The following is a 16,980-nucleotide window of genomic DNA, read 5'->3' on the forward strand; positions in this document are numbered from 1 at the left end:
CCCGCAGGAAGCGCCCGGTTCGTGGCTCCGGTGACTGCGGCTGCAGGGGCCGGGAGCGTCCTTTGGAACCGGGGCTCGTCCTGCGCCCGGCGCCGCCGTTACCGGGCTCCGCGGGGACCCCGCTCCGTGCCCCGGCTCCGAACCGGGGCCCCCTTGGCGGCTCCGTTCCCGGTCACGTGCCGCTGCCGGGGCTCCCCCCCCCCCCCCCATCCCCCATATCCCGGTTCTCCCCTCTGCATCCATCGCATCCCTTCCCCCCCCCAACCCCGGTGCCACCCCAGTAGCACCCATAGGGGTCAATCACCGGGGCTCCCATCTCCTCCACCGGCACCCACTTGGGGAAGGGGGGGGCACAAGTGGGTGCTGTCCCCATCGCTCGGTGCTTGGGGGGGGTCAAAGCTGCTCCCCACCGGTGAAGGTCACCGAGGATCCGGCTGCGGCGCTGGCACCCGTGGGGGGCAGAGCCCGGGGTTATGGGGGGGGGCAGCGGCTCCCGGGGCCTGGCCATGGGGCTCATCCTGCACCGGGCCCCTCAGCGCCTCTCGTCCCCTCTGCAGCCATGGAAGCGAACTCCCCCTTGGGCTTCAGCTCCGCGCCCGCTGCCGCGGGAGCCAAACCGGGCCCTGCCGCAGGGGACAGCCCCTTCGCCCCCGGCTCCGCACTCGGCTTCTCCCCACAAGGGAAAAGTAAGTGTGGGCGTAGGGCCATGGTGGCCCCATAGGGCTGTGGTGGCCCCATAGGGCTGTGGTGGCCCCATAGGGGTCATGGTGGCCCCATAGGGCCATGGTGGCCCCATAGGGGTCATGGTGGCCCCATAGGGGTCATGGTGGCCCCATAGGGTCATGGTGGCCCCATAGGGCTGTGGTGGCCCCATAGGGCTGTGGTGGCCCCATAGGGGTTATGATGTCCCCAGGGGGGCCATGGTGGCTCCATAGGGCCATGGTGTCCCCATAGGGCAGTGGTGGCCCCATAGGGGTTATGGTGTCCCCATGGGGGTCATGGTGTCCTCATGGGGGCCGTGGTGTCCCCATAGGGTCATGGTGTCCCCATGGGGGCCATGATGTCCCCATAGGGCCATGGTGTCCCCATTGGGCCCGTGGTGTCCCCATAGGGGCCACGATGTCCCCATAGGTGCCATGGAGTCCCCATAGGTGCCATGATGTCCCCAGAGGACCATGATGTCCCCATAGGTGCCATGATGTCCCCATAGGTGCCATGGAGACCCCATAGGGCTGTGATGTCCCCATAGGTGCCACGGAGTCCCCATAGGGCCATGATGTCCCCATAGGACCACAATGTCCCCATAGGTGCCATGGAGTCCCCAGAGGGCCATGATGTCCCCATAGGTGCTGTGGAGTCCCCATAGGTGCCATGATGTCCCCATAGGATGACGATGTCCCCATAGGATGATGATGTCCCCATAGGACCATGATGTCCCCATAGGGCCACGATGTCCCCACAGGTGCCATGGAGTCCCCAGAGGGCCATGATGTCCCCATAGGACCACAATGTCCCCATAGGTGCCGTGGGGTCCCCATAGGTGCCATGGAGTCCCCATAGGACCACGATGTCCCCATAGGACCACGATGTCCCCATAGCTGCCACAATGTCCCCATAGCTGCCACAATGTCCCCATAGGTGCCACGATGTCCCCATAGGACCATGATATCCCCATAGGTGCCATGATGTCCCCATAGGACCACGATGTCCCCATAGGGCCATGATGTCCCCATAGGACCACAATGTCCCCATAGGTGCTGTGGAGTCCCCATAGGTGCCATGATGTCCCCATAGGATGACGATGTCCCCATAGGACCATGATGTCCCCATAGGGCCACGATGTCCCCACAGGACCACGATGTCCCCATAGGTGCCATGGAGTCCCCATAGGGCCATGATGTCCCCATAGGGCCACAATGTCCCCATAGGACCACGATGTCCCCATAGGGCCACAATGTCCCCATAGGACCACGATGTCCCCATAGGTGCCGTGGGGTCCCCATAGGTGCCATGGAGTCCCCATAGGACCACGATGTCCCCATAGGTGCCATGGAGTCCCCATAGGACCACGATGTCCCCATAGGTGCCGTGGGGTCCCCATAGGTGCCATGGAGTCCCCATAGGACCACAATGTCCCCATAGGTGCCATGGAGTCCCCATAGGTGCCATGATGTCCCCATAGGACCACAATGTCCCCATAGGTGCCATGGAGTCCCCATAGGTGCCATGATGTCCCCATAGGACCACAATGTCCCCATAGGTGCCATGGAGTCCCCATAGGTGCCATGATGTCCCCATAGGACCACGATGTCCCCATAGGTGGGGTCCCCATGGAGTCCCCATAGGACCACGATGTCCCCATAGGTGCCATGGAGTCCCCCCCATGTCCCCATAGGTGCCGTGGGGTCCCCATAGGTGCCATGGAGTCCCCATAGGACCACGATATCCCCATAGGTGCCATGGAGTCCCCATAGGTGCCATGATGTCCCCATAGGACCACAATGTCCCCATAGGTGCCATGGAGTCCCCATAGGTGCCATGATGTCCCCATAGGACCACAATGTCCCCATAGGTGCCATGGAGTCCCCATAGGTGCCATGGAGGCCCCATAGGTGCCACGATGTCCCCATAGGTGCCATGGAGTCCCCATAGGACCACGATGTCCCCATAGGACCACGATGTCCCCATAGGTGCCATGGAGTCCCCATAGGGCCATGATGTCCCCATAGGGCCACAATGTCCCCATAGGACCACGATGTCCCCATAGGTGCCGTGGGGTCCCCATAGGTGCCATGGAGTCCCCATAGGACCACGATGTCCCCATAGGTGCCATGGAGTCCCCATAGGACCACGATGTCCCCATAGGTGCCGTGGGGTCCCCATAGGTGCCATGGAGTCCCCATAGGACCACGATATCCCCATAGGTGCCATGGAGTCCCCATAGGTGCCATGATGTCCCCATAGGACCACAATGTCCCCATAGGTGCCATGGAGTCCCCATAGGTGCCATGATGTCCCCATAGGACCACAATGTCCCCATAGGTGCCATGGAGTCCCCATAGGTGCCATGATGTCCCCATAGGACCACAATGTCCCCATGCCATGGGTGCCATAGGGATGTCCCCATAGGTGCCATGATGTCCCCATAGGACCACAATGTCCCCATAGGTGCCATGGAGTCCCCATAGGTGCCATGATGTCCCCATAGGACCACAATGTCCCCATAGGTGCCATGGAGTCCCCATAGTGTGTCCCCACGATGTCCCCATGACCACGATGTCCCCATAGGTGGTGTCCCCATAGGACCACGATGTCCCCATAGGTGCCATGATGTCCCCATAGGACCACGATGTCCCCATAGGTGCCATGGAGTCCCCATAGGACCACGATGTCCCCATAGGTGCCACGATGTCCCCATAGGACCACAATGTCCCCATAGGTGCCATGGAGGCCCCATAGGTGCCACGATGTCCCCATAGGTGCCACGATGTCCCCATAGGACCACGATGTCCCCATAGGACCACGATGTCCCCATAGGGCCGGCCGCTGGTGCCTTCCCCCCCCCCTCGCCCCATCCGCTCCCAGGCATCCCCTTAACCCCCGGCCCCTCGCTCCTCACCTCGGGCTCTCCCCCCGCAGGCCTCAACGGGGGCTCGAGCCCCAACGGCTTCCCCGCGCTGCCGCCGCCCGGTGCCGGGGGGCCGCTGACCCCCAGCTCCCCCCCCGCGGGCGCGCAGCCCCTGCGCTCCTTCGACTGCCTCTGGGACTTCTCCCCCTGCGCCGGCCTCAAGGACCCGCGCTCGTCCCCGCCGCCGCCGCCGCCGCCGCCGCCGCCGCTGCTCCTCCCGGGGCACGGCCCCGACCTCCGCTCGCCCGCCCCGGAGCCGTGGGGCAACGGCGGCGCCGGGGCCATGGGGCTCAGCTTCGACTCGCAGGAGCTCTACGGCTCCTTCCACGAGCTGATGCCCAACGGGGCCGCCGGGTTCTATGGGGCCGCTCAGCCCTTCGCGGAGGAGCCGGGTACCGGCGATGGAGGCGGCGATGCGGCGGGCAAGGGCATCCCGGCGGCTCTGGCCGCGAACGGCGGCGGGCTCGTGGGCAGCATGGAGCTGGAGGAGGCGCAGCCGGGTAGGTCCCGGTGCTGGCGGGCGCTGTGGGGCCGGGTTCAACCCCCCCCCCCCCCCCCAGTCGCTGTGGGGTGCGCGACGTCTCCGTGGTTCCCTTTTAGAGCTCAAGATGTGCGGCTACAACGGGGCCGCCCCCGGCGCGGTGGGGCCGGGGCTTGGGGCCGCGTCTCCCCTCGCCCCCCGCCTGGACGATGCCCCCATCCTCAGCGAGGACCCCCTGGAGCCCTTCGGGGCGCTGGGCGCAGGTAGGGCCGGGGCTATGGGGCCGTGGGGCGGGCGCTCAGCGCCCAACTTCCGCGGCTCCGCATCCACCTCGGCCATTTTGGGCTCCGCTTCCCGGAGGCGGGGCCGGGGGCTCCCAAACCCCTTTAACCCCTCCGGTGCCGGTCCCTGGTCACCGCTTTGGGGCCGGGGGGGGGGCAGATGTGGGTCTGTGCCCGTGTCCCCCCCCCCCTCCCCTCCATCCCTGATGCTTCCCCCGCAGATGCCGGCGCCGGGGATCTCTATGCCATGGATGCTGCGCAGCTCGTGGGGGACAAATCCCCCCTTGGGGACCCCCCCGACCTGCACGATCACGATGGCCCCTTCAGCCTCCTGGCTCCCCCGCTGCTCGCCGGGCCCGGCTCCCCCGCGCTGCACGGTGCGTGCCCCACAGCGGGGCTATGGGGAGCCCATAGGGATGCGCTCTGGGTACCAGCCCGCCCCCCTCCCCATGCTATGGTGACGCCCCCGCCCTTGGCCCCATAGAGAGCAGCGTGGACCTGAACAGCAGCAGCCACGTGGGGCTGGAGGAGTCGGGGTCCCTGGAGCTGGACCCCACGGTGGGGACCCCGGAGTCCCCGGCCCCATCCGAGGAGGAGGAAGAGGAGGAGGAGGAAGAGGAGGAGGAGGAGGAAGCCGCCGACAGCAGCCCCGAGGCTCCCTCCGCGCCGGGGGCGGCGGCGCTGAGCTCCTCAGCATCAGGTAGGTCCGGACCCCCCCCCCCCCCCCCCCCCCCATTGAACCCCTCTGTGAGCCCCCCATCAGCAGCACCGAGCCCAGCGCCCGTCCCCTGCCCCACAGGGGATGCCCCTCGCCGCCGCATCGCCACGCCGGAGGAGGTGCGCTTCCCGCTGCAGCGCGGGTACGTGTCCATCCGCCCCGTGTCCCCCCCGCCCCATGCCTCGCCCCACGGCTGCCCCATAGCACGGGGCTGACGCTGCCTGCGCGCAGGTGGAGGCGCGAGGTGCGGATCAAGAAGGGGAACCACCGGTGGCAGGGGGAGACGTGGTACTACGGCCCCTGCGGGAAGAGGATGAAGCAGTTCCCCGAGGTGATCAAGGTACGGGGACAGCCCCGAGCCCCCAACCCCTGACCCCCCCCCCCATGGCCGCCTTCATCTCCCTCCTCCTCCTCCTCGGCAGTACCTGAGCAGGAACGTGGTGCAGGACGTGCGCCGCGAGCACTTCAGCTTCAGCCCCCGGATGCCCGTGGGGGACTTCTATGAGGAGCGGGAGACGCCGGAGGTGGGTCCGGGGCCACCCCCCCACGTCCCCCCAATGTCCCCTCCATGTTCCCCCCACGTCCCCCCCCGACGTCCCCCCCACGATGTCCCCCCCACATCCCCCCCATGCCCCCCCCATGTCTCCCCCCAGGTCCCCTGCATGTCCCCTCCATATCCCCCCCACGTCTCCCCCACGACCCCCCACGTCCCCCCCGCATCCCCCCCCACATCCCCCCCATGTCCCCCCCATGTCCCCCCCCAGGTCCCCAGCATGTCCCCTCCATGTTCCCCCCACGTCCCCCCCAGCATCCCCCCCACATCCCCCCCCACGTCCCCCCCCATGTCCCCCCCATGTCCCCCCCCAGGTCCCCCGCATGTCAACTCCATGTCCCCCCCACGTCCCCCCCACATCCCCCCACATCCCCCCCACATCCCCCCCCATATCCCCCCCCACGTCCCCCCCACGTCCCCCCCCCCCATGTCCCCCCCATGTCCCCCCCATGTCCACCCCATGTCCACTCCATGTCCCCCCCCCCCCCACGTCCCCCCCACATCCCCCCCACGTCCCCCACATCCCCCCCCACGCGCTGACCCCTCAGAGCGGTGACCCCGTGTCGTGGCGCAGGGCCCGCAGTGGGTGCAGCTGAGCCCCGAGGAGATCCCGTCCCGCATCCAGGCCATCACGGGCAAGCGCGGGCGGCCCCGCAACGCCGAGAAGCCCAAGGCCAAGGAGGCGCCGGCGGCCAAGCGGGGCCGGGGCCGCCCCCCCAAGGCCCGGATGCTGGAGCTGCTCAGCAAGACGGATGCGCGGCTGCTCAAGAGGCTGGAGGCCCAAGGTACGGCCCCCGTGGGGCTGGGGGGGGGACCCCGGCCGTGGGTCCCGGGGCTCCATCCCTCTCTGCCCCCATAGAGGTGCTGAGCGACGAGGACAAGCTCAAGATGAGCAAGATCAAGAAGAAGATGAGGAGGAAGGTGCGAGGAGGGGATGCGGTGGGGGGGGGGGGGGTGCTGGGGGTCCCGTTGGGTCCTTGAGCGTGGGCTCGGTCCCTTCCAGGCGAAGAACAAGCAGAAGCAAGAAGCCAAAGCCCCCAGAGCGAAGGAGGCCAAGAAGAAGTGCAAGGTGAGCGCATGGGGATGCGTGGGGCAGGGAGACGGAAGGGGTGGGTGCGTCCCCACGCATCCCCTCCTGTCCGCCCCCCCAACTCCTCCTTTAGGCCAAGGAGAAGAAGGGCAAAGCGGAGAAGGGCAAAGACAAAGCCCGAGCCAAGGAGAGGAAGGGCAAAGGCGCTCGCAGGGCGGACAAGGGGCTGGCGGCGCAGCGGCGCCTGGAGCAGCGGCGGCGGCAGCAGCAGCTCCTGGAGGAGATGAAGAAGCCGACGGAGGACATGTGCCTGGGGGACCACCAGGTACCTGCGATGGGGGGGGGTCACCGGGACACCGGTGCTGCCGTCGCCGTGCCCCGGTGCCGCCGACCGCAAGCACCGGTGTCCGTCCCGCAGCCGCTGCCGGCGCTGTCGCGCATCCCGGGGCTGGTGCTGCCGGGCGCTGCCTTCTCGCGGTGCCTGGCGGTGGTGGAGTTCCTGCAGAGCTACGGGCGCGTGCTGGGGCTGGAGCCCGGCCGGGACGTGCCGAGCCTGAGCGCGCTGCAGGAGGGGCTGCTGGGGCTGGGCGACAGCGCGGGGCGGCTGCAGGACCTGCTCGTGAGGCTGCTGCGCGCCGCGCTCGGCGACCCCGGCCTGCCCCACTACTGCCAGGTGGGGAGATGGGGGCCCCATCCCTGCCCCATCCCTGCCCCATCCCTGCCCCATCCCATCCCATCCCCATCCAATCCCTGCCCCATCCCATCCCCATCCCATCCCTGCCCCATCCCATCCCCATCCCCATCCCATCCCTGCCCCATCCCTGCCCCATCCCATCCCTGCCCCATCCCATCCCCATCCCCATCCCATCCCTGCCCCATCCCTGCCCCATCCCATCCCTGCCCCATCCCATCCCTGCCCCATCCCATCCCCATCCCATCCCCATCCCATCCCATCCCCATCCCATCCCCATCCCATCCCCATTCCATCCCCATCTCTGCTCCATCCCCATCCCTGCCCATCCCCATCCCATCCCCATCCCTGCCCCACTATTGCCAGGTGGGGAGATGGGGGCCCCATCCCATCCCTGCCCCATCCCATCCCTCCCCCATCCCATCCCATCCCTGCCCCATCCCATCCCCATCCCATCCCTGCCTTCATCCCCATCCCATCCCATCCCATCCCTGCCCCCATACTGCCAGGTGAGGGGAGATGTGGTCCTGATCCCATCCCATCCCCATCCCACCCCTGCCCTGATCCCATCCCTGCCCCTTTACTGCCAGGTGAGGGCAGATGTGGTCCCATCCCAGCGCCATTCCCTGCCCCATCCTGAACCCGGTCCCCATTTCCTGCCTTAGTCCTGGCCCTGATCCCGGCTACAAGTCCTGCCCCAGCCCCACTTCCTGCTCGCATTCCAGCCCCAGCCCTAATCCGTGCCCCATTCCCTGCCCCATTCCTGACCCCGATCCTGCCCCTAATCCCTTTCTTGGCCCCAGCCCTGACCCCAATCCCGGCCCTAATCCTGACCCCATTTCCAACCCCTGATCCCTCGCCCCATTCCCAGCCCCATTCCCCCCCCATCCCTTGGGGTGCTCGGACGGGGCCTGAGCCCTCCCTTTGCTGCTCCCAGTCCCTGAAGATCCTGGGGGAGAAGGTGGCCGAGATCAGCCTGAGCCGCGAGACCGTGTCCGAGGTCCTGCGCTGCTTCCTGACTGCGCGTGGGGCGGGCGAGGAGCTCTGCGGGGGGCTCAGGACCAAACCCTTCCAGGCGCTGCCCCCGGCCACCCAAGCCTCCATCCTGGCCTTCCTGGTGGACGAGCTCAACGGCAGCGCCCTCATCATCAGGTGGGTGTCAGTGGGGCAGAGCTGAGCCCCGGCCCCATGGCCCCGGCCCCACCGGCGTCTCCCCCTGCAGTGAGATCGACAAGAGCCTGGAGAGCATGGCCGGCTACAGGAAGAACAAGTGGATCATCGAGGGGCGGCTGCGCAGGTGGGTGCTGCCCGGTGCCCCGTGGGTGCCGTGGGGCAGCTGCCGGTGCCCCATGGATGGAGCAGGTCCTGCTCTGTGTGCCCCATGGATGGAGCAGGTCCTGCTCTGTGTGCCCCATGGGTGCCGTGGGGCAGCTGCCGGTGCCCCATGGATGGAGCAGGTCCTGCTCTGTGTGCCCCATGGGTGCCGTGGGGCCTGTGTGTGCTGTGTGTGCCCCATGGATGGAGCAGGTCCTGCTCTGTGTGCCCCATGGGTGCCGTGGGGCCTGCTGTGTGTGCCCCATGGATGGAGCAGGTCCTGCTCTGTGTGCCCCATGGGTGCCGTGGGGCCTGCTGTGTGTGCCCCATGGATGGAGCAGGTCCTGCTGTGTGTGCCCCATGGGTGCCGTGGGGCCTGCTGTGTGTGCCCCATGGATGGAGCAGGTCCTGCTCTGTGTCTGTGTGCCCCATGGGTGCCGTGGGGCCTGCTGTGTGTGCCCCATGGATGGAGCACGTCCTGCTGTGTGTGCCCCATGGGTGCCGTGGGGCAGCTGCCTATGCCCAGTGGATGGAGCACATCCTGCTGTGTGTGCCCCGTTGACGCAGTGGGTCCTGCTGTGTGTGCCCCATTGATGGAGCAGGTCCTGCTGTGTGTGCCCCATTGACGCAGTGGGTCCTGCTGTGTGTGCTCCATTGATGGAGCAGGTCCTGCTGTGTGTGCCCCATTGATGGAGCAGGTCCTGCTGTGTGTGCCCCATGGATGCTGTGGGGCCTGGTGTGTGTGCCCCATTGATGGAGTGGGGCCTGCTGTGTGTGCTCCATTGATGGAGCACGTCCTGCTGTGTGTGCCCCATTGATGGATTGAGGCCTGCTGTGTGTGCCCCATTGATGGATTGAGGCCTGCTGCTTGTGCCCCATTGACAAACGGCATCCTGCTGCGAGTGCCCCATTGATGCAGTGGGTCCTGCTGATTGTGCCCCATTGATGCAGCAGGTCCTGCTGTGCGTGCCCCCGGTGCATTGATGCAGCAGGGGTCCTGCTGTGCCGCTCCTTCCCCTCCATGTCCTAGGGCTGGGGGCTCAGGATGACTGTGGTGGAGCCAGGTGCCCAGTGGGGCAATGGAGCAGGCAATGGGGCAGGCAGTGGGGCAGGCAGCAGGATGGGCAGTGAGGCAATGGAGCAGGCAATGGGATGGGCAATGAGGCAGTGGGGTGGGCAATGAGGCAGTGGGGCAGGCAATGAGATGGGCAATGGGGCAGGCAGTGGGGCAATGGGGCAGGCAGTGAGCCCTGTGCTGTGTGGGGCAGGCAGTGAGCCCCGTGCTGTGTGGGGCAGGCAATGGGGCAGGCTCCATGTCCTGCTGTGTGGGGGGCAATGGGGCAGGCAGGCAGTGACGTGCTGGTGGGGCAGGAGTGGGGCAGGCAGGTGCTGTGTGGGGCAGGCAGTGGGGCAGGCAATGGGGCAGGCAGTGGGGCAGGCAGTGGGGCTGTGTGGGGCAGGCAGCAGGATGGGCGGTGTGGGGCAGGCAATGGCAGGCAGGCAATGAGATGGGCAATGGGGCAGGCAGTGGGGCAGGCAGTGAGCCCTGTGCTGTGAGGGGCAGGCAGTGAGCCCCGTGCTGTGTGGGGCAGGCAGTGGGGCAGGCAGTGGGGCGGGCAGTGGGGCAGGCAGTGAGCCCCGTGCTGTGTGGGGCAGGCAGTGGGGCAGGCAGTGGGGCGGGCAGTGAGCCCCGTGCTGTGTGGGGCAGGCAATGGGGCAGGCAGTGGGGCAGGCAGTGAGCCCCGTGCTGTGTGGGGCAGGCAGTGGGGCAGGCAGTGGGGCGGGCAGTGGGGCAGGCAATGGGGCAGGCAGTGGGGCAGGCAGTGAGCCCCGTGCTGTGTGGGGCAGGCTCAAGGTGGCCCTGGCCAAGAGAACCGGGCGGCCCGAGTCGGAGCTCCCGGGGCTGGAGCCCGGGCGGCGGCGGCGCAGCTCCCGCCTCAGCGAGGACCCGGCCCTGGACGTGGACGAGGAGGAGGAGGAGGAGGAGAAGCGGGGCCGCCGCTCCCGCAGGGAGGACGAGGTGGGTGCCCCGTGGGGCGCAGCCGTGGGGCGGGGGCTCCATCCCCATCGCTGCTCCCTCACTGCCCCCATCCCGCCCCCAGCTCGACGCGTCCGGCTCCAGCATCCCCGAGCTCGAGCGGCAGATCGAGAAGCTGGCCAAGGTGAGCGGGCGATGGGGTGGGGGGGGTCCAGCCCCACCGCGGGGTTCTGTGGGGCTCTGTGGGGCCCGGCCCCACGCTGCGCTCTCCCCATAGAGGCAGATGTTCTTCCGCAAGAAGCTGCTCCACTCCTCGCAGACGCTGCGAGCGGCATCGCTGGGGCAGGACCGGTACCGGCGGCGCTACTGGGTCCTGCCCCACTTGGGCGGCATCTTCGTGGAGGGCGCGGAGGGTGAGTGTGGGGCAGGGATGGAGGGGACCCCCCCCACACCCCACACCGGGGAATGGCTCCCAACGGCCCCATCGCCTCCCTGCAGCGGCAGAGCCGGAGCCCCCGCAGGAGGAGAAGGTGCCCCCGGTGAAGCCGGAGCCGGTGCCGGTGCCCGTCGCCACCCGGGTGCCCCCCCCGGCATCGCGGTCCCGGGGCCGGCCCCGCAAGAGCAAGGAGGAGCTGCCCCAGCACTGCGGGCCCCGGCCCCCGCCGCCCCTGCTCAATGGGGCGCTGGAGGAGCCGCTGGCCGTGGGGCAGAGCCAGCACGACCTCAGTCAATCGGCGTTCCTGTCCTGGCTCAGCCAGACCCAGGCCTCCCTGCTCAAGGGCTCCGTGCTCACCCCCGACAGCAGCCCCGGGAAGGGGGACCCGGGGCTCCCGGTGCCCGAGGCCCCATCGGACCCCACCGAGGAGGAGGAGGAGGAGGAGGAGGAGGAGGAGAGCGCCCCGGAGGACAAGCGGGGGCCCTGGTTCCCTGCCCGGACCCGCACCCCCGGTGAAGACCGAGCCCCCCTCGCTGCCTCCTCCCGTGCTCAGCCCAAGGGCACGGCCCGGCAGGTGCGTGCGGGGCGGGGGGGGAGCAGGATGGGGCCCCCTGGCGGGCGCTGGGGTGCTGAGACCGGGAACACGGCGGGGGTCTGGGGCTGAGCCGTGGGGCCGCCCCCATCCGCCCCAGTTCCATCCCCTTCCGCCCCCCCATCACCATCTATCCCCCTCCATCCCCATCCGCCCCAGTTCCATCCCCTTCTGCCCCCCCCATCCCCTTTTGCGCCCCTTCTGCTCCCCTCCATCCCCTTCTGCTCCCCTCCATCCCCATCTGCCCCAATTCCATCCCCTTCTTCTGCTCCTCCATCCCTATCCGCCCCAGTTCCATCCCCTTCTACCCCCCTCCATCCCCTTTTGCCCCCCATCCCCATCTACTCCCTGCCATCCCCACCTGACCCCCTCCATCCCCATCTACCCCCTCTCCATCCCCTATTTCCCCCCTCCATTCCCTTTCCCCCCATCCCCTTCTGCCCCCTCTCCATCCCCTTCTACCCCCCTCCATCCCCATCAGCCCCCCTCCATCCCCTTCTGCCCCCCCTTCATCCCCTTTTGCCCCCCATCCCCATCTACTCCCCCCCATCCCCACCTGCCCCCCTCCATCCCCACCTGCCCCCCTCCATCCATCCCCACCTGTCCCCCCATCCCCTTTTCTCCCCCTCCATCCCCACCTGACCCCCTCCATCCCCATCTACCCCCTCTCCATCCCCTTTTCTCCCCCTCCATTCTCTTTCCCCTCCATCCCCATCTACCCCCTCTCCATCCCCTATTTCCCCCCTCCATTCCCTTTCCCCCCATCCCCTTCTGCCCCCTCTCCATCCCCATCAGCCCCCCTCCATCCCCTTCTGCCCCCCCCTCCATCCCCTTCTCCCCCCCATCCCCCCTACTCCCCCCATCCCCACCTGCCCCCCTCCATCCCCACCTGCCCCCTCATCCCCTTTTCTCCCCCTCCATCCCCACCTGACCCCCTCCATCCCCACCAGCTCAACGGCCTCCCCACCGACGACCCCACGGCTCCTTTGCTCGCTTCCACTCCGGTCCCCGCCGGCACCCGGACCCACGGCGCCTGCCCCAGGAGCCGGGGCAGCCTGGAGCCCCCGGGGGGGCAGCCCAAGCGCCGGGGGCGGCCCCCGACCAAGTTCTTCAAGCAGATGGAGCAGAAGTTGCTGTCGCAGCAGACGGAGCAGCCGGTGCCCCCCGGTGAGCGCTGGGCTCCCATTGGGGCGGCACTGAGCGGTGCTGAGCGGTGCTGAGCCGTGCTGTGCCCCCCCCTAGAGATGCAGAGCGGGTGGTGGTGGCTGCAGCACCCCGAGGAGCTGGAGGCCGTGGCGCGGGCGCTGCACCCGAGGGGCATCCGGGAGAAGGCGCTGCACAAGCACCTCACCAAGCACAAGGAGTTCCTGCGGGAGGTCTGCCTGCGCGCCAGCACCGGTACTGCCCGGGGGGTGCCTGCGCCCCGCATCCCCCCCCGGCCCCACATCCCCTCCTGTGTGACCCCCATCCCCTCCCGTGCGACCCCCATCCCCTCCCGTGCGACCCCCATCCCCTCCCGTGCGACCCCCCCATCCCCTCCCGTGTGACCCCCATCCCCTCCCGTGCGACCCCCATCTCCTCCCGTGTGACCCCCATCCCCTCCCATGCGACCCCCATCCCCTCCCGTGTGACCCCCATCCCCTCCCGTGCGACCCCCATCCCCTCCCGTGTGACCCCCATCCCCTCCCATGCGACCCCCATCCCCTCCTGTGTGACCCCCATCCCCTCCCGTGCGACCCCCATCTCCTTCTACGCGTCCCCCATCCCCTTCTATGCGTCCCCTATCCCTTCTATGAGTTCCCCATCCCCTTCTCTGCATCCCCCATCCCCTTCTATGCATTCCCCGATCCCCTTCTACACGTCCCCTATCCTCTTCAATGCATTCCCCATCTCTGTGTGGCCCCCATCTCCTTCTATGCATTCCCCATCCTCTCATATGCATCCCCCATCCCGTTCTATGTGTCCCCCATCCCCTTCTATGTATCCATCCCCTTCTATGCGTACCCCATCCCCTTCTATGTATCCATCCCCTTCTATGCGTACCCCATCCCCTTCTATGCATCCATCCCCTTCTATGCATCCTCCATCTCTTTCTATGCATTCCCCATCCCTTCCTGTGGGCCCCATCCCCTTCTCTGCGTTCTCCCCCTCCAGACCCCATCTTCCACCCGCGCCCCGAGGCGGCCGGAGCCGCCGTGTCTCAGGAAGCCCTGGCCCGGTGGTCGGTGATGGACCGAGCCTACGAGACCGACCTGGCTGTGCTGCAGTGGGTGGAGGAGCTGGAGCAGCGTGTGCTGATGGCCGACCTGCAGATCCGGGTGGGTCCTGGGGCGCCGCGGCGCCGTGCCTGCATCCTGGTACCCACATCCCTGTACCCGCATCCCTGTACCCACATCGTGGTACCCGCAAACCTGTACCCGCATCGCGGCACCCACATCGCGGTACCCGCATCCCTGTACCAGCATCCCTGTACCCACATCGCGGTACCCACATCCCGGTACCCTCATCGCGGTACCCGCATCCCTGTACCCACATCGCGGTACCCGCATCCCTGTACCCACATCGCGGTACCCTCATCACGGTACCCGCATCCCTGTACCAGCATCCCTGTACCCACATCGCGGTACCCACATCCCGGTACCCGCATCCCTGTACCCACATCGCGGTACCCTCATCGCGGTACCCGCATCCCTGTACCCACATCGCGGTACCCGCATCCCTGTACCCGCATCCCTGTACCCGTATCCCGGTACCCACATCCCGGTACCCGCATCCCTGTACCCTCATCGCGGTACCCGCATCCCTGTACCCACATCGCGGTACCCTCATCGCGGTACCCGCATCCCTGTACCCACATCGCGGTACCCTCATCGCGGTACCCGCATCCCTGTACCCGCATCCCTGTACCCACATTGTGGTACCCGCATCCCTGTACCCGCATCCCTGTACCCACATTGCGGTACCCGCATCCCGGTACCCGCATCCCGGTACTCACATCTCTGTACCCACATCCCGCTACCCGCATTCTGCTACCTGCATCCCGCTACCTGCATCCTGGTACCCGCATCCCTGCACCCGCATCCCTGCACCCGCATCCCTGCACCCGCATCCCTGCACCCACATCGCAGTTCCCGCATCCCGGTACCCGCATCCCAGTACCCACATCCCGGTACCCGCATCCCTGTACCCCTCCTGACCCCACTCCGCGATCCCATAGGGCTGGACGTGCCCCAGCCCCGACTCCACGCGCGAGGACCTGCGGTACTGCGAGCACAAGGTGGAGCCCTTGGAGGACATCACGGTGCGGAGCCGGCGGGACGGGCTGCCGCTGCGCCGGGAGCGCACCAACCCGCTGGACCTGGCCGTGCTGCGCCTGGCGGCGCTGGAGCAGAACGTGGAGCGGCGCTACCTCAAGGAGCCCCTGTGGCCCCTGCACGAGGTCGTGGTGGAGAAAGCGGTGCTGAGCGGCGCCGAGGAGCTGAGCCTGGGCCCCACCGAGATGTGAGCCCCCCTCCTCCTGCGGCGGGGTGCGCAGGGATCCCCCCTGTCCCCATCGGTCCCCATTGATCCCCGCTGCTCCCATCGCAGAGCCTACGAGATCACGCCGCGCGTGCGGACGTGGCGGCAGACGCTGGAGCGGTGCCGCAGCGCAGCCCAGGTCTCCCTCTGCATCCACCAGCTCGAGAAGTCCATTGCCTGGGAGAAGTCGGTCAACAGAGTGGTGAGGAGCGGGGCGCTGGGGATGGACCCGGGGGGGAAACGGCGGCGGTGGTGGTGGGGCCGGGCTTGAGCCGCGCTCCCCGCAGACCTGCCTCGTGTGCCGGCGCGGCGACGACGACGAGCACTTGCTGCTGTGCGACGGCTGCGACCGCGGCTGCCACCTCTACTGCCACCGGCCCAAGATGAGCGAGGTGCCCGAGGGAGACTGGTTCTGCTCCGTCTGCGTCGCGCGGGTACGCCGTGGGGCAGCCCCTTGTGCGCCCGCCTGCGGTGGTGACTTCCCGTTCCCATCCCATCCCATTGCGTTCCATCCTATTCCATCCCCTTCCACTCCATCCTGTTCTATCCCTTCTATTCCATCCCCTTCCATTCCATTCCATCCCCTTCTATCCTATCCCTTCCATTCCATCTCATCCCTTCCATCCCCTCCCATCCCCTTCTATTCCATCCCTTCCTTTCCATCCCTTCCATTCCATCCCCTTCCATCCCATCCCCTCCCCTTCTGTTCCATCCCATTCCATCCATCCCATCCCCTTCCATTCCATCCCTTCCTTTCTATCCCTTCCTTTCCATCCTTTCCATTCCATCCCCTTCCAACCCATTCCCTTCCATCCCCTTCCATCCCCTCCCCTTCCATCCCATCCCCTTCCATTCCATCCCTTCCATCCCCTTCCATTCCATCCCCTTCCATCCCATCCCCTTCCCTTCCATCCCCTTCTATTCCATCCCTTCCTTTCCATTCCATCCCCTTCCAATCCCCTTCTTTTCCATCCATTCCATCCCATCCCCTTCCCTTCCATCCCCTTCTATTCCATCCCTTCCTTTCCATTCCATCCCCTTCCAACCCATTCCCTCCCATCCCTTTCCATCCCATCCCTTTCCATCCCATCCCTTTCCTCCCCTCCCATTCCATCCCTTCCAACCCATCCCCTTCCATCCCCTTCCAACCCATCCCCTTCCATCCCCTTTCATCCCATCCCATCCCCTTCCATCCCTTCCCTCCCATCCCTCCCCTCCCCTCCGCTCTCACCCTCTCCCATCCCCGCAGGCAGGGCAGTTCCAGGACCCCATCTCCCCTCGGCGAGGCAAGAAGCGGAAACGGGGCCGCGTCTTCGGGGGGAGCCTGGCCGAGGAGGACGAGGAGGGGAGCCCCCGGCGCCGGCGCCGCCGCGAGGGGCTGCCCGCGCCCCGATGCCCCGGTGAGGGGCTGTCCCCTGCCAAGCGCAGGGGGGTGACGCTGCGGAGCCAACCCAGCGACCTGACCTGCTGCGAGTGAGTGGGGCCAAGGAAAGGGGGGGGGAATGGGGGTGTCCATGCCCAGGGCGCTCCCCCCTGAGCCCGCTGCTCCCTCAGGATCATCCTGATGGAGATGGAGGCGCACGAGGACGCTTGGCCCTTCCTGGAGCCCGTCAACCCCCGCCTGGTCCCCGGCTACCGCAGGATCATCAAGAACCCCATGGACTTGGGCACCATGCGCACGCGGCTGCTGCGGGGAGGGTGAGCCGTGGGGCCCGACGGGGATGGGGGTCCAATAGGGATGGGGGGCCTGAGGGGGATG

At 67.6% G+C, this 16,980-nt stretch overlaps 1 protein-coding gene across 1 annotated transcript; it reads left to right on the forward strand.

Annotated features, from left to right (window-relative positions):
- Window positions 1-3,961: 3,961 nt before the first annotated feature.
- Window positions 3,962-16,923, forward strand: BAZ2A (bromodomain adjacent to zinc finger domain 2A). Its single transcript, XM_057424093.1, has 26 exons — window positions 3,962-4,128; window positions 4,229-4,372; window positions 4,612-4,767; window positions 4,875-5,090; window positions 5,190-5,250; window positions 5,340-5,448; window positions 5,531-5,632; window positions 6,236-6,446; window positions 6,521-6,582; window positions 6,665-6,730; window positions 6,825-7,016; window positions 7,110-7,364; window positions 8,320-8,534; window positions 8,605-8,679; window positions 10,545-10,716; window positions 10,799-10,858; window positions 10,952-11,087; window positions 11,173-11,684; window positions 12,653-12,869; window positions 12,945-13,100; window positions 13,857-14,020; window positions 14,920-15,203; window positions 15,291-15,423; window positions 15,509-15,655; window positions 16,471-16,694; window positions 16,776-16,923. Exons 1-26 carry the CDS (start codon window positions 3,963-3,965, stop codon window positions 16,921-16,923), a joined length of 4,383 nt encoding a protein of 1,460 aa, XP_057280076.1. The 5' UTR covers window position 3,962.
- The last annotated feature ends 57 nt before the right edge of the window (window positions 16,924-16,980 follow it).

This window comes from Pezoporus wallicus, unplaced genomic scaffold (genome assembly GCF_028554395.1).
Source record: "Pezoporus wallicus isolate ANWC-B61680 ecotype Strahan unplaced genomic scaffold, APGP_CSIRO_Pwel_v1 contig_9342, whole genome shotgun sequence".
NCBI lineage: Eukaryota > Metazoa > Chordata > Aves > Psittaciformes > Psittacidae > Pezoporus > Pezoporus wallicus.